This window comes from Coloeus monedula (genome assembly GCF_965178545.1).
Source record: "Coloeus monedula genome assembly, chromosome: 3".
Taxonomy (NCBI): domain Eukaryota; kingdom Metazoa; phylum Chordata; class Aves; order Passeriformes; family Corvidae; genus Coloeus; species Coloeus monedula.
Window position 1 is genome coordinate 68716615 of NC_138783.1, and position 16730 is coordinate 68733344.

Here is a 16730-nt window from a genome sequence, read left to right on the forward strand (position 1 = left end):
AGGGTATATTCCCAGAATTCTGTAAGGGAAATTGCTAGGAATCAGATCCGGATGGGATCACCTAAAATTCACCAGTTGCAAAAGTCTCTTGCCTTGTTCTTAGGGTGACTGTGTCAAATATCTATGTCTTCACTTCATTTGTGAATATTCAATAAGGTTTTTCCCACTTAGGTTAAATACTGAATAGTATTTGTTACTTTTAGTAGTTCCTCATGATAATAAAGGTAAAAAGAAGACAGTGATGTTGGATCCCTAAAGCAGCACTCTAGCCTGTGTTTCTCTGCTGCTTTGAAAGTTTAATGCCAATTTGTACTCTAAAGTCACAAAAATTATGAGGTTTTGGATTTTTATTTCATGTGCATAACATAAAATCATTGGGCAGAGGCTCCATGGAGCATTGCTGATCTGAGCAAGGCAGCATTTAGGCATGTTACATATGTAATGTACCCTGCACTTCTACTGGATATTAATCTGGTAAGATGAGAACATTGATTTATTATTTGCTGTTAACTTGTCTTTGTTAATAAATTTATCTGGCAAATACGACTTAATTAAAAAATTCCTGTGCTGTTTTCTGTCTTCAGTCTGGAGGCCAGCGCTTTGTTTCCTGCAGGGAGCAGTGATAATGAAAGAATGGAACAAATGCAGAAGGACCATGCAAACCAAACTGAGTTTAATGGATCTTATCACAGCTTTGCCACAGGCTTCTAAAAATATCTCTCCTACTGTCCTGTCAGTAGGTCAGCAAATTTGCAGCTGAAAGATCTCAAATACAGAGTTAAATTGATTTTAGAAGACTTTGATCCAAGTTTTAACTTAGAAGCTCATGTCTAGAGAATAATTAGTGTCTTCCCTTTTTTCCACTTTCTTCTAAGGTTGTGACAGTGACACAGACTCAGAACTGCCTTCCAAAATGCATGACTCCCATAAAGATGACAGGTCTTACCGTAGGATTTCTGTGATTGAACCAAAACCTACCACTGACTTCAATCGCTTCTTACCCAACAAAAACAAGCAGACAGGATATGTGCCAGCACCTTTAAGGAAGAAGAGGACAGAGAAGAATGAGGACAACAGGAGGAGCTGGGCAAGTCCCGTCTTCACTGAGTCAGATGGAACATTTTCAAGGTACTGGTGTGAGGTCTTAGTAAAGTGGGCTTTGATTTAGAGTTTTTAAAATAAATTACTTCTTTAATAGTTAAAGAAAAGCTGCTCTTGCTGCAATACAAATTCAAGTATTTGATTTCCCATGTTTTATTGAGGGAGACGTTTTGGCGTGGTTGTGTGGTTTCGTTTTGGTTTTTTACATTGCTTTTTGGTGTTTGAGTAATGTTTTGAAGCTGGCCAGACTCCAGATGTATTTAATGATCTTAAATGCAAGTTCATGAAAGATAGACCTATGGTTTTAGTTTCTTGTTAAAGCCTTTCAAAATATGGTGATGAATTTCAGTTGTCCAGCTTCTTGATGCATACAGATGAGATTAGTGGGCAGTTCTTGAGTTTCACCATTACCTTCGTGACTTCACTGTCTTCATTCTATTCCTGTTTCGGTCAACCTCAGTGGATGTGAAACGAATCCTGTAGCTTCCTGCCAAAATAGCAGAGCAGAGTGTGGGCTTACAAATCCAGCTTCCCTCCAGATCATCTCTGAGTATGACAGTGGCTCTGATTCAGAAGATGAAAGAAGGCTGCCCGACGTTGTTTTGGATGACTTAGCAAATCGTAGATTTCTAGTCAAAAAGAGCCCTGTAAGCTCTGCTGCACCTGGACATCATTTCATGTTGCGCAATGACTCTCCTAAATCTTGCTCGCGAGAAAGTTATCCAGCTGGTCCACTAGCTGCAATGCTTGAACCACTGAGGTCAGAGATACTAATCCAAGATCCAGTAACTATTGCGTTACCTAAATCGCAGCCCTTAAATAACTCCATAAAGTTAGTCCTCTAATCAGCATTTTAACACAGCTGATAATTTGATATGCTTTTTCTGTCAAACTTTGTATTTTTGTTGGAGGAGATAGGATGCTGATATAACCATTTAACTTCTTTTTAAATTTTTTAAAATTTAATATATCTTATTATTTCTGGTGCTGCAGTGATGAAATTGAGAACTAATATGCTTCATTCACAAGGCTGAGCTCCTGAGCCAAAAAGCATGTGTTTTTGCGTTTCTTATGTCAAGTTGCTCCTAAAATATCTTAACTGATTGGATATTTTGAACAGTAACCAGAGGAGGCAGAGGCAGTTGGATACTAAAGAGGAAAACAAACCAAGAGTTAACAATCCTTCACAATTATCTGGGTATTTTGATGAGGACGAGGAAGAAGTAGGCATCCCAAACATTGAAAAAGATGATCTCTATTTTCGCAAGCTATGTTCTTCAGCACCAAATACAGTTGTTGCTTTTGACAAATTTCTTCCTAAGTTTTGGACTCCAGAAGAAGAATTGCTATGGAAAAAAATCAAGAAATCCTCTTTCAAACCCTGGTATAAAGAGATTCAAGGGTTCAGGTGCGTTTTCATGCATGCCTGTTTCTCTCCTGTGTGCAAAGCCTAAATAAAGTGTAACTCTATGACTTTGAATTTTTTTCATTTTCATTGCCAGTGTAGCAGCAGGATACATTTTATTCTTTCTTCTTTTTTTTTTTTTTTTTAATAATTGAAATATTATTTTTGTTATACTGTTGCTCTGTTGCCACTGTGCATTTTACTCAGTGAGTGCACTTCATGTTTTTTTTTTTTCTTTCTTCTCTGCTCATTCTTTGTGCTGCTGCACAGTAGAAAGAGATCAGATTCTGAGGATGAGGAATTTGCTTACAAACAAAGCTGTACCATTGCTGCTAATCAGCCAAGACCAGGTTTTGACTGGAACAGTAGCTGCAGAAGGGATCAGAATTATAAGCCAACTGCTGAATATGTGGGAAGCTCATTGTCACAGATTGCAGAAGGAAAAATCTTGGAGTCTTCTGATCAGCCCAGGTTGATACTGCTGCATGAGCTGTTCTCTTGCTGCATCAAAAAGAAATGGCTGGATATGCAACATTTAAATGAAATTAAACCGCGTCCTGTGATGTCATGCTTTTTTGGTTATTACTATTTTGCTGGTTTGTTGGGTTTGGGTTTTTTTTTCTCTTTTAATGTAGCCATAAGTTGCTGACCTTCTGCAATATATAAATGTGAAAGTGTAAGATGCTGCATAGGGTTACTGGCTTTGTGTGTGAGCATGTAAGTGTGATGTTTCTGAGCAGGTTAGGATGCTGGGATACCTTTGCGTTGGTTGGCGTGTGCTGCGCTACGGTCAGTGGTGGTGAATGCCAAGTGGTGTCGTCATTCTGCTTGAGATACTGCAAGTCTAAACCAAATGTATATTGCAATACGTTGTGATCTGCTTGTCTCTTGCTAGTTAATGATATTTTTACTTCCCTCCTTTTGTTTTATATGCTTCAGTCAGTTTTCGTTACTTCAGGCCCTGCAAAAATACACTGACTACGTGTCTTCCGAAATGGAGACCAGAATTGATCCTACTTCTGGCCCTAGGCTCATAAAATGTAGAAAGAATGTTTCCTTTATACCAGGATGCAAGCAAGGAGATGAGGAAAATGGTTATTTATATCCAGATTTGGAAAACGATGATTTGTTCGTTCGGAAAACTGGGGCTTTTCATGTGAATCAAGTTGTTCTTCAAGACCCCCGGTATTTAAAGAAATTCTCTGAGCAGGAGCCTCCTCTAGAGGGTGAGATAATTCTGCAACCCAGAGAGGGCCAAACTGTGATTCCAGACTTGGAAAAGGATGACATGATTTTTCGTAAAGTCCTCTCTCAGAAAAAAGAGGTGCCTTTATCAGGTGCTCCTGACAAGTATCACCCAGCACTGTTTCCTGATCCATGGAGTCTTCCAGAAGAGATCCGGTCCAAATTTCTATGTTTACTTGAAAAAAACGCAGTACCAGAGGAAAGGAAGAGCAATGGCAGAGTGCTGTCACCATCTTTACAGCATAAGAAGGACGATATGCTGACCCGCAAGATTGAATCTTGGAAAGTGGGAAGCAACGTCCAGCCAGTAAATTTTATCCCAGGTCCATGCAGTGAAGAAGACTGGAAGAAGTGGGAAGCAATCAGGGAGGCCAGCAAAGTTAGACACAAGAAACGGCAGATGGTGGAGAGGTCAGGTTGTGTCCTGCACAGATTGAGTGTCCTTGAACCCTTTCCATTCAGAAAAGCATCATCCTGTGCTGAACCATTCATAGAGTGCCAATCTGCTACTTGTTCATGTTGTCCTCAAAAAAGCTTTTTATTTGCTTTGAATAGAAGTTCATGACTGCAATACCCTATTTTCAACAAAAAAATTATAAAGTTTTCTAGTTTTAGGCTGCCACTTTGGAGAAAAGATGTTCTCATTCCTTCAGGCTCAAAGTTCTGCATAAGGTTCTTTCCATGGTTGAACAAAAATAGTGATTATTCAAAAGACTATGGAGGCTAGAAATAGTTTCTTTTATTCTACAAGATAATAGGTAAAAGCATTTCTGAAACACATGAATGCTTTAAAGACAAATTCTGGAAATGGGCATTCTGGTTTTTTTGCTTGCACCTAAGTTTAAAAATGCTTGTAAACTGTCCTGCCACAGTTCTGAGATGATTAGATGAAGTGAAAAAAAAAGTGTTTTGGCTGCCCAAAGGTCATGGTGCATGCAAGTGGTGTGTCTATGTAATATTAAATTCCACCGTGGCATATTTCATTCTGCCAATGCTATCTCCCTACTTTCCTACAGTCTCGATTCATACTTTCCGCTAATTCTTTCCACGTATCCTCAAAAGTTCTCTTGTTTGACTGAATACTGTTTGTTAAGTACTTCCCGTCTCTCCTTTGACTTTTGTATTTACTGGGGGAGAGTGGGGTTTCGGATGTTTCCTTAGCTCTGAAAATACGGCATTGCAAGTTGCAGTTCTCCCAGCTGTGCATCATTACTTTGTGACTAAGACACTTCTGTGTTCCAGTTGATATTTTGATGTTGCTGCATTTAATTTTTAAGCTTAATACTGTTAACAAAGTTCGAGCTTCACTGAGAAATATTTCTGATGTGCTTGAAAATATTGCATGTTTTAAAAATTCATTAAATAGAATTGAATAGCTATATTATAAAATACTCATATTCAAGAATACTAAAAATCCTCTTGAATTTCCTTGGATTAGTTGTGTTCAAGGATTAATGTGCTAAACTATGTAGGGTCTTTTATTCTTGTACACATCAAGTATGACTCCCATTTAGTATCTGAAATAGTTGAAATAACAAGAAAACAACCTCTGTAAGCCACATTTCTTGTTGGGACTCAAGTTGGAATTAATTTTAATTTCTTGAAATGAGTCTCTTTTGAGCATCATGCTGTTCAACAGCACTGGAATAAGTGGCGCAGAATTAATACAGGGCTCTATTTGTGCAGTATTGCTAAATGAGAAGTGTTGGAAAGTTGCAGGCAGCCTTGTTCTGTCAGTTCTGCCCAACTTTGCACATCATTCAAGTCCTGGTGTGTTTTTTGACTAGCGTCCAACTCCTGGTATGCTATTCCATGCTGGCTGGTTCCCAAGCTTTCAGTTTCCCTATCACTTAGTGAGAGTGCTAGTCTGCTAATGGTGTTAATGTTGTTATCAATATCAAGACACTGAATCTTTTCTTTTTTGGTTTCTGATTTCTCAGACTGTTTCAAAAGCTTTCTGATGAGCAAGGGTAAGTTTTATAAAATCTTGAAAGATCATAATGCTTTTTTTTTTGGCCTCTTTTCATCTTTATGCATGCACAGTAGCTAAAAACTCGTGCTGAAAACTTGTGCATGATGCTTTGTTGTTCTGTTCTTTGCAATTTATGTAATGAATGTAAAAGCTATGCGTATGGCAAAAGTTCTCTCTGCAGTCTCATGTATTCGAGTTATGGTTATCAGGCACTTTGAAAATCAGCTCTAATGTTTTATTCCTGCTGAAGTGAAGAATTTGTTGTTCTATATTTAAATTAGTCTTTAAAACATTCAAAAGTGTAAAGGAATATTAACAAATATTTTATTTTGAAGGCTGTACAGCTATAATCTGAAAATCATAAACAGCAGTGGTATTTATCATGAGATTGGTGAATGGTTTGGGGTTATTTTATATCCTCCAGGTTATTGAATGCTCAGTGGCAAACTTATTGGTTTGTGTCATGGGAACTTAGATGTTGTTTATGATGAACTGTGACTCAAAGAGAAATAACTTTTCCACTTATTGTGTGATGGCGTGTTAAGTATTTGGGAATGCATGTTGTTCTAATGATTTTTTAAATTTTAAATTTATTTGTTTACTTCTCTATTTTTACCCTGAGGCAAACTTGGTAAATGACTAAACGCTTCCAGAAGAAGTGCAAAATGTTTCAGAAGAAGTTAGATGTTAGGAGAGGGAGACTCAGAAGACTCAAGTCACTAGTTAGGTTTTTCAGTTTAGACTGAAATTAAAACTAAGATCCAGTTCCATGGTATGAATATAGCTTTACTTAGGTTATATTTTATTTAGGTCTAGATTTTCCTGTTTTGTTGCAGGCAGATATAATACTCAAGAGAAAGAAGTGGAAAGTGTAGTTATGTAAGTTTTCTTGAACTAATCTGAAACAAATTTGATACAACCCTTATATAGCGTTTGGTTACCCCAAAACAGTTCTACATGTGATATAACTTAAGCATAAAAAATGAGGAAAAGAACTGTACAAGAAAAGAGTTTCTGCAATAGCAACCAGGCAATTTTTGCTGAATTTGGCACTCTTCTCATTCAGAAAATAGACAAGTAAACAGATACGACGAGTTAATGCCCAAGCCTTTATTTCTAGAGGCCAGCGGCCAAAGTCTCTATGTTACCAATGAAAGTGAGTTTGGCCTCTTGGGAGGAAGTGGAAGTCTGGTTTGTTAGTTCAGAGATCTCTTGGAATGCAACAGATTAGAGCAAGGCTCTGTGCTGAATCTGTTTTGGTTTTAATCTGATTTTTCTGTCATATCAGAGAAGTGCCACATTTTCAAGTCCTGTTAAAACTTATTTACATCCCTCTCTCACTCATACTTTGGATAAACAAAACCAAAGGTATTTTTGAATACTAAGAAACAAAAAAAAACCCCCAAGACCCAGAAACCTAGCTTTCCTTTTTATATTACACCATTGAACCTTCTGAGGAAACACTTGTATTTTGCTTACTGTCTCAGAGGCTTGTGGTCAAATCTCATCAGGAGTCTTGTCCTATATCTAAACTAAATATCCCGTTATGTTTATCACTGTGATGTGAAAGAATAAAGGAAAAAACAGCATGTGGTGGCGGGGAGCATGAAAGGTGAACTCTGAGGAATTTATGTTAAAGGGAACCAGCGAGTAGGAGTTTCTGGGGGAAACTGTAGTCGTGTTGAAGAAGTTAGGAGGAAGATGGCTGTGTTAGCCATCCCAGCTTGGATGGAAAGCATCTTGGAGGCTTGGGGAGGACCAGCATAGCTAGTGGGGCCTGTGACATCCATGAACCAAGCATTTAGCAGTGAGTGACTCTTAATCTTCTGGAAATGTGCATCAATAACTGATTTGATTTTATGATTAGCCTAAGGAAGGAGAGAACAGAAGGTGATACTGGGGCTGTTACAGGAGAGAAGTCAGAGGATGGGAATTTGAATTTGGGGATAGGGGATGCCTTTTGGGTCAAAGAAAGAAACAAAATCAGTAAAGAGAATAACAAGTTTAAGCAGAAGTAGCAGAGTTTTATGAGGAGTTCAATGTGAATGATCAGCATGGAGATGTACAGAGCTGCTTATTCACTTAATCTGATTTTATTTGCTCAAATATCCAGCTAATGACTTGAGTGCTGGCACTAGAGCATGTCCCAGTCTTGCTCATTCAGCTGCCCATGTGTTTCCTACTCCATTCAAAATAACACTCATGAGCATTCAGTTGTACTAATATAAATCTCTCTCTCTGAAGGTTTCACTCGTGTAAAATGAGCACTAAGATTTTATAAAGCTGAGTACTCTTTTCCCTTTCTAGGAGTAAATCTTTGAATGATGTCAGTGCAGAGGAGCTGCAGACAATGCGCAAAATCCGTTATGAAGAGCTTCAAAAGATAAAAGAACAGTTACAAGAACAAGATCTAAAGTGGCAAGAAGTAAGGAGTCCTTTTCACCTTTCCTTGAGTGTCCTGCTTGAAGTGTCACCAGCCTTCAGTGTCCCTAGTAAACAAGCTTTGGCACGTGTGCAGAAATTCATGGGGCTGTCTTCTAAAACAATTCATCTCATGCAGCTACTAGAGTTTTTGGGGATGCCTGTTAAATGCAGAACTGAAATTATTTTAAATATTGTCCTAAGTTTCTGATTAATGCTTCAGGATAAGACTTGTATGTATTAATAAAGCCTTCAGGCTTGATTTCTGTGGACATAAAGAAAAGTTAGGGCATAGTTTCTTGTGTTATCTGAAATTTTTGAATACTTTTTGTTGAGAAATGTTTGGAATGTCTGAGTATTTGATCCTCTGGGAGAAAGGGGAAGAAATAATACTTCCTCGTGCAAATTCTTGAGGCTCCTATCCTCTAATAATTCTGTCTTAAATCCAGCTTGTAACCTGTATGGTAGCTTTGCACAGCATCATAAGTGTATCTGAAGACCTTTCAATTTATTAAAATCTCTGCTTGACAATGAGTATCAATAAGAAGCTGAAATTAAGAACAAAGCACCAAATAAGAAGTTCATAGTTGTTTGTTTAATGCATACCAACCATCTCAGTGCTAATATTCAGTACTCCCCTTAGCTCTGGTATTTCATGGACAATATTGCCAGTTCACATTGCAGTTTTACAGAAATGAAGAAAATACAGAAATATCTGTTTTCAATTTAGAATTTCAGGCATATTTATTCTCAAGCTAGTGTATCAGTCTAATATAATAGTGATTTGGAAAAGCAATGATACCCCAAACTCTAAAGCCCTCAATGAAGAAATACAGATGGCATTTCCATTAGTTTTCAATTATGTGTGAAGTATTCTAGAATAAAATTGAAAATGTTAAGGAGGGGTTAAAGAGGGCAAAATGTCATATAGTCCAATAATTACAATTGTTAACTCAAGGAGGCAGTGAGCCTGCAACCCTAACTGGAACATGACAACCCCTTTATTATTTAGAGGAAAGGTACATGAAATTGTGGCTGTGATGCAGACATGCAAATAAAATCAGGGCAATAAATAGGAGTAATGGGATGCCTCTGTAAGTTGATGAGGTCTTGAGAGAATCTGATGGTATACATTCATGTTATTCTAATAGGATCTAGCAAAATGGAAGAGTCGTAGAAAGAGCTACACTTCAGAATTGCAAAAGAAAAAGGAAGAGAGAGAAGAAATTGAAAGGAGAGCTTCTGAGGTATCTGGAAGGAGAACCAAGTCACTGAAAGAAATGCAGCAGGAGAGGTAATGGTCCTAATGGGAGTATTATGTTGAGGAACATAAATCTGAGCATTCTTATTCCTTTGAATTCTTGAGCAGCTTTTACCAGTAAGTTGAAATTGATTCTGCAGAGATCTTGACAATTTTAGTTGCAAAATAAAATGTAGAAATCTAGGCAGTTGAAGGACTGAATATGGTTTTCTAATGCACTGTTTGCACAGAATGTTAAACAGGTTTCTCTATAAATGGTATTTTACTCTGCTATCCATAAATAAAAGTACTGAGAAAATATTTGCATTCTCTTTAAATTAGTTCAAACAATAGCATTGAAATGGGTAGTTGTCCTTTTTTATTCATGGATAAAGTTAACTATTTCTCTTCCTTCTACCTCTGAATTTGCTATTCTTTCAGCCACTATGGAGAACTAAAAACCAGAATTTTAATGTATTTCACAGAGTTGTAAACTTTTACTTGTTTTCCCCTTCATCCCTAATTTTTCCTCTTGGTATTTACTTTCTGAAGAGTAAAAAGTGTGAACTGCACAGTACCATTTTTAGTGGTGACAGTCTTATCTGTCTATCTATTTAAAAAGACACATATGACTGAGCTGAAGGTAATATGCACGACATGTATTCATAAAAGAAATAAATCTAATCTTTTGGATTTCTTTGCTTTTTTACTTATTTGTGAGGACAAAAATTAGTTGCTTGAATATATGGATGCTAATTGTATTGAATGTTCAGGATCAATAAGAATCTTAAAAATGATGGGTTAAAGATTATCCCTGTAGTGGTTGTTACTTTATGACAAAGAAATGAATAGGAAAAAAAAAAATTAGCTGAACTTCAGTGCACCATCTTATTTATTTATCTAAAATTCAGCGTAGCATTTTCATAGAGCAGAAGTATCGAGCAGAGTTATACAGTTCAGACAGTGTTATGGGACTAATTTTCCTATTCTTTCCTAAATAAAGTCTGAATTTCTGAGGATACGTAACTTGAATAGCTGTATCATTTTCTTGGCAAAGATTTATGTCATGATGGCAGCCTGATAATGTGATAGTAGTATGCCTGAGTGTTATGAGAGTGCTGAACTGGGTAGGAGGTTAAAGAAGATAGATTTAAAAATGTATGAAAATACTAATATATTTAAACAATTATATTCATTTTCATTTACTGGAGATGTATTATTTGGCTTATGCTCTGCCCTAAATGTTCACTAGTTGAAAAACTTTAGGCCTGCCTGTTTGTTGGGTCACTTGGGTATTTTAACAGGCTCTATTTCCATAGGGAAGAGAGAGATCAAGACTCCTATGAGCAGCAGAAACAGGAACACAACTGGGCATATTCCCTGAATGATGATGTGTTCAGTGAAGAAAAAGCACCTTCCACAGTGGCAAAAGATTGGTCAGCAGCCAAAGATTACCGTTTGGAAGAAGATACTTCCTACAGCACTAAGGACAGCAAAAGTGTATACGCCACCCAGCCACCCAAGGAGAACCCGTCGGAGAGCTCGGCTGCTCGAGAAGCTCCTGCGCCGCCGGAGAGCCTGGCGGAGGAGCGGGAGCAGAGCCCAGCTCTTTTGTCCACTCGCTACTCAGTGAATGCTCAAACTGGGTCAGCTCAGGTTTCAGCTTCTCTCCCAAGAACTTACCAGAAAACTGATACCTCCAGGTTAACATCTGTGGTTACACCAAGACCTTTTGGTGTCCACTCCAGAGGAATCTCGTCACTTCCACGGTCGTTCACGGTAAAACTCCGTTTCATTCCTGAAATTTGTAAATGTGGGGTCTTCAATAGCTGGGGGAACAGTAATTTTAATGTTTTGGTTTTTTTAAAAAGTGTCTCCTGTGTGATGAAGGCTGTGTTAATAGAGCAGGCAGTTCTGTTGTGGTTTAGATGTTTACGTGTGTTTCTGTGCTTAAACTTACTCCTGGAATTAAAGCTGGTAACTATATTTGGTAAAATATTCCAATGTTCCTTTTATTACTGTAGTAAGTCTCCTTAGTGTGCCTTATAAAAAAAAAATTTGTCCTTGGAGGTAATTGGTAATTGTCCTTGGAGCCAGGTTAACATAATGAAGTGTTAAAGATAAATTTTTCAGGCAATAAGTCTCCTCTGCTCTGCTGACTTTGTTGAAATTGAAATTTTATGCTAGCCTAAAATTTGTCTACCCTATAAAGCACCGAAACAATGAAACTGATTCCCCCCTGCCACTTTACTGTGATATTTTTCATAGTTTTCTCCTAAATCCTTATTAGTTTCAGTTTAAAAAATAGTAAGAATGCAAATAATTCTGAGCAGATGACTTTAACAAATTTATCTTAAGAAGTCTGGACTATTTGTTCTGCAAGCATTTCAAGAGAAAAAAATATGTTTCTCTAAGTAGGTAGCAATGGGTACAGGAACCAGAATTTGCTTCAAAGGGGAAGGTGGTTTTGTTAAATATAAAGATCACTGAACAATTTAAGGATTTCTTTTTTTAAAAGCACATATTTACCAAACTGTCATTTTTGTCCTAGATGGATGATGCTCAGAAATACAATGGAGAAGTAGAAAAAGCTAAAAGAACTCAAACCTTGTTCACCAGCATTTCCTTTTCACAACCAGACACTGCACACCCTCTCTCCACTGGTGCATTCAGAAGCAGAGGTGAGGAGGAAGAGGAGGAAAAAGGTGTTCAGTCAACACCTCCTCCTAGTTTGCCATTACCTTTAAAGTCCCAAGACCAAGATGCTGGAAGCAGTATTCCTAAGCCAGACTATGACATTCCTCCTGATTCTCTTTCACTTGCATCTTCTGCAGAAATTGCGAGTCCAACAGAGCCTAAGGATTCCAAATCCATGGTAAGTGTGGAAATAATGTGATTACTTGGTGTAACTGAATGCCACAGCAGAATAAAGGAGAAATTAACTAAAATTGCATCTAATGCAAATATTTTTCTGGTAGTAAGAGGACAGCTCAGAGAACTGCTATTTCCTTTGATTTAATTTTGGGGAAAGAGAATATTTGGGGGGAAAAAATTAACTCTTTTGATGAATTTTTCCCTACCCATTTTGTCTTGTGTTTAATTTTATTTATCATTCTAATTCAAAATAGTTATTCTACATATCATTTAATGCTTGCAAAATTTCAAAGTTTTTTGTTATTCTCCAAATTAGCACATACAATTGTGCATACAATCAGGTGTGATCAGTTAGATGAATTATCTTAGCTGCTGTAGCATTCATTTGCACTTCTAAGCTGGTGGTTGGTGGAAAATAAAGATCAGCTTTTCAAAGGCTGGCCATAAACATCAGTATCACACTATCCTTTTTTCCATCTGTTGCAGCTTGAGCCCTATTTTTTTTTTTTTAGCTATTTGCTTGAATCTAATTAATATTCTTAATAGTTTTGAAAGAAATCGCCATCTTTTTGTGCATGTGCTTATTGGATAAAGGGTTGGGTCTTTCAGTGTTCTTTTTGAAATATGCCTTAAGTGCTGTTTCCTCCAATTGATTGCATGTTTCACCAACAATAGCTTTAATTTTTGATACCTTTCTGTACTATCTGATGATGCAGTTCATAACCCTTGAAAGATTTGCATTCCTGATCCTGCTGTAAAACTTAATTGTGCCAGTTGCTTGGGTGAAGGTCATAAGACCTTGGATGCTGATTTATGAAATCACTTCCCATGCCGCCTTTTTAGAAATTCATTTGCTTCCAAACATTCTTCTTCCTAATCACTTGTGGAAAAGAAATACATTGCAATTCAATACCTCTGATACCTCTTGGCCATTTTAATTAATTTATCCTAATTTTTTGAAATTGTGATTGTTGTGTAAGGAAAGAGATCATGATCTTTTTTTCTGTGTTGTAGCAAAAATAGAGGAATTTCTGGTTTTATCAGTGAAAGCTGATAGATTAGATATGAATTCTTAGCATCTCTTTAAGCAAGGCAAATGTGAATAGCATGTACTAGGTCCATGTATCTTTTTTCCCTGTTGTTAGTTATGATATTATAAATTCCTCCTAGAAGTGAGTAATATGGAGGGGCTATTTATAATTTTTTTTTTAAGTTAAAAAAAAAATCTTGATTGTGTTATAGCTTAACAAGCTATAAGTTAAAGAATGCAAGTTGCATTTGATGTGTTTGTAAATCATTGCCAGAGAGATTGATGTAGTTTACTAGTCATCAGGGCCATAATGCCAGGCCTGGGGAGCACTGTTTTAGAGATGACCTATAAAAATGATAAAGTTGAGTGTACAAAGTCACGTTACTCCTCTGACAAGAGATACGTTTGAAGAGTCATGTTGTGATGGTGGAAAAAAAAAAATTAAGACTGGTAGCAATTTCCAGGAACACACTCAGACTCTAAAGGTTTGTATGTTCTCTAGCCCAGTGTGCTAACCTGTTTAGTAGATTCACTTTTAATATACTCACCTAAGGACTGGGGTCGTGTGGGAGTGTTTGCAAGCCAGTAGCTGTGGTGTGAAGAAAAGACTTAACTTCTACCCTGGGCTGTAAAGGGGAATGTTTTCCCAGGAACATTCCTGTAACATGAGGCGATCCCTTGGGACGATGTCGTGCAATGTTGTTTTCTTCTGTGTCCAGTGCTCAGGTGCTGCTGAGGCCACCTCTGGCTGCACCTCCCTGAGACTCCGGCTGGCTGCATCTGCTTGTGCAGCGCTCACTGTAGCTGCCTGTTGCGTCTTACCAACATAGAAGCTTGGAGGAATTGGCATAGATTTCTAGACTTTTAAATATTTTAAGTTAGGGAAAATAAATCCCACTCTTCAGGAAGGCTGGTTCACTAGGGAACTGAAACGTAGGTGTACATTTAATGCATGTGTAAAAACCTGCAGGGTCCCTTCCATGCGCATTTTGCTGGAATATATTTATTTTATCACTGTTTGACAGAAGAATCTGTCATTTTTCTTTCCTTTTATATTGGTGTCAATGTCATGCTAAAGAAGTGCATAGCATGCATTTGGGTATTTTAATTGTTTTTAATGAATTCACATTAGAATGTTAATGTATGCAACACATGCTCATAATGTAGCGTGGGATTGAAAGCAAGTGTTACAACATGTTTTCCCATTCAGATATTCTTGTTGTTTAAAATGGTGATGTTAGATTTTGATTCAGATTCCGAAAGCATCTTGAAAGTCCATTAAAGCCAAAGATCTGCATTTAGCTAATTCGGGATTAGTTTTATTACCTAAGGCCTCCATTACAAAATCCATAGGAAGCTGGCAGTATTTCACACAAAATCAAAAAGATGATTGTGCACCCGATTAAACCTAGTTGCAGAGTTGAGCCTAAAGGAAACTGATGATGCTCATGGTAAGATGTACAAGAAAAAAAAAAAGATTGATTACTGTTATCTAGCTTTTTCACATCTCTGATGCTCTCTCAGGAGGCAGTACATGTCACAAATTCCCAAGACAATATACGAAGAATCATTTAGGGGTTTAATTTCCTTCAAGTTCTTAAATTTTTTAGCATTGTGTTACAGAACATTTAAAATAATAGAAATGCAGAGTGAAATATACATGTAAGGAAAATATAAATGTAAACTGAAAGCACACCTGTTTGAATAAAAAGCAAATGAGTTAGTTAACTGACTTCAATACTGTTTCCTTTGTCTGTGATGCTAATAATAGATGATTAAAGTGCACATTGTGAGCAGCCTCACTTATTTAGAGGATAAACTTTCCCTCATTTAGATTCCTGTGATACCAGATACTGTAGTGTCATGTTTTATTTTTCAGGAACAGTACAGTGAAATGAGAATCAGTATAAACCAGAGACCTGGCCACAGTCGCAGCTTTGGGTTTACAACAAATTGGAGTTCTACAGGAGCCATTGTACAGACAGTTGAAGAAGGTAAATATGTATATATACAAAAATTTTTCTTCTTATGTTCAGTTTGCAGAGGCTTCTAAATTCAGGCATTTGCTGCTAAGAATGGTGCAAACATTTTAAAACATCATGTATAGAACTGAAAAATTGGTATTTAGTTTGCTAATGTATTTCAGTGAATCCTGATCTCTTGAAACAGGTTGACTTTAGAAATATGAAAATGCATTTTCCTAATTGAGGAAGGTGTAAACCTTATTTGTTCACCGAGCCTCTTGCAGAACAGTATTTATGGGCACATACACATACAGATTGTTTCTTTCAGCTAAGTTTAAAAGATTTCACTTCACATGGTTTGTAAACATATGCAGAGGGAACTTAGGAGTTAATACTCTTTTTCCAATTTCTCCTTTCTTAGTCATGTTGAATTTTGGAGATAGCTAATATTTTTAAGTAGTTGCAACTTCTAATTTGATTTTCAGTGCAGTTTTTTTCAGTTGTTTTAATACTGAGGGAAAGCAAATATTTTTGTCTTGAGATGACACATATATAAAGTTTATTTCTAACCTTTAATAGTCTTCTGCAGAGAACGAGCTCGATTTTCTAAAAAAAGAATAAAGGCTTTAATAGTCTTCTGCAGAGAACGAGCTCGATTTTCTAAAAAAAGAATAAAGGCAACAAAAACCCAAGCAAATCACGTTATGCTTGTTTTCTAAACAGTGGTCTTTCCCATTGCCAATAATACTTGAGGAATATTTAATTGCACCCTTCTTTCCAACTAACACAAGATCATCCTGAGAAAGGAGAAATAACTGGAAACTTTTAATTTAGTTAGCCCTGTATTATGCTTCCCAGAGAGGAAAAAATACCATTTAACAACACTTAATGAGCAGTCTTGAATTTATTTTTTCTTTTTCAAATTCAAGAAGTGAAGAGGCCTTTCTTCACTATATCTGGGTACTCTTTGTAATTAGATTTGCTTTAGGATAACCCTACTTGAGCAGGGAGGTTGGACCAGATGAACCACTGTGGTTCCTTCCACCTGATCCATTCCATGATTCTGTAACTGTTAATATTCACTTTGCCTGAAGAATAACTTTCCTTTGCTTTCCCTGCTGCTAGGCTTCTGGTTTAATTTCCCTCCTTGGAGGCAGGGGTCTGTGCATTTGCATTGCCAGCAGGAAAGGAGAAATCTGAGCGTCGTGAATGTTCCTGCTGGTCATTCACAAAAGTCCACAGAAGTCCTTGGGGGCTCTGTCCCCAAGGAAAAGGTGAAAGCTTTGTGGCTATTGTCTTGGTTAGGCTTTATTTCCATTCTCACAGGGAAGAGCACAAAGGATAGATTGAACTGAGAACGAGCTGTATCTCGGTGTTCTCATTTCTAGCCTATGTTCAACACTTTTTTCTTCCAATAAGTGGCTCATTTTGTATCCTTATTCGATAGCTGTAGCTCCTTTTAAAGAAATTAAGGATGA

The 16730-nt window shown here is 37.1% G+C and overlaps 1 protein-coding gene across 9 annotated transcripts in view; it reads left to right on the forward strand.

The window, feature by feature from the left end:
• LMO7 (LIM domain 7) overlaps nt 1-16730 on the forward strand; it is a 96641-nt gene that overhangs the window by 53234 nt on the left and 26677 nt on the right. For 4 of the 9 annotated variants that reach the window (XM_082279120.1, XM_082279123.1, XM_082279122.1 and 1 more), the window contains 11 exons: nt 876-1128; nt 1562-1861; nt 2222-2509; nt 2777-2977; nt 3446-4162; nt 5692-5721; nt 8031-8148; nt 9296-9438; nt 10704-11163; nt 11936-12259; nt 15168-15282. In XM_082279120.1, the coding sequence (XP_082135246.1) occupies nt 914-1128; nt 1562-1861; nt 2222-2509; nt 2777-2977; nt 3446-4162; nt 5692-5721; nt 8031-8148; nt 9296-9438; nt 10704-11163; nt 11936-12259; nt 15168-15282 (2911 nt within the window). In that variant the 5' untranslated portion in view covers nt 876-913. The remainder of the gene's footprint in view (nt 1-875; nt 1129-1561; nt 1862-2221; nt 2510-2776; nt 2978-3445; nt 4163-5691; nt 5722-8030; nt 8149-9295; nt 9439-10703; nt 11164-11935; nt 12260-15167; nt 15283-16730) is intronic. The other 5 variants (XM_082279124.1, XM_082279126.1, XM_082279127.1 and 2 more) reach the window with 3 other exon arrangements.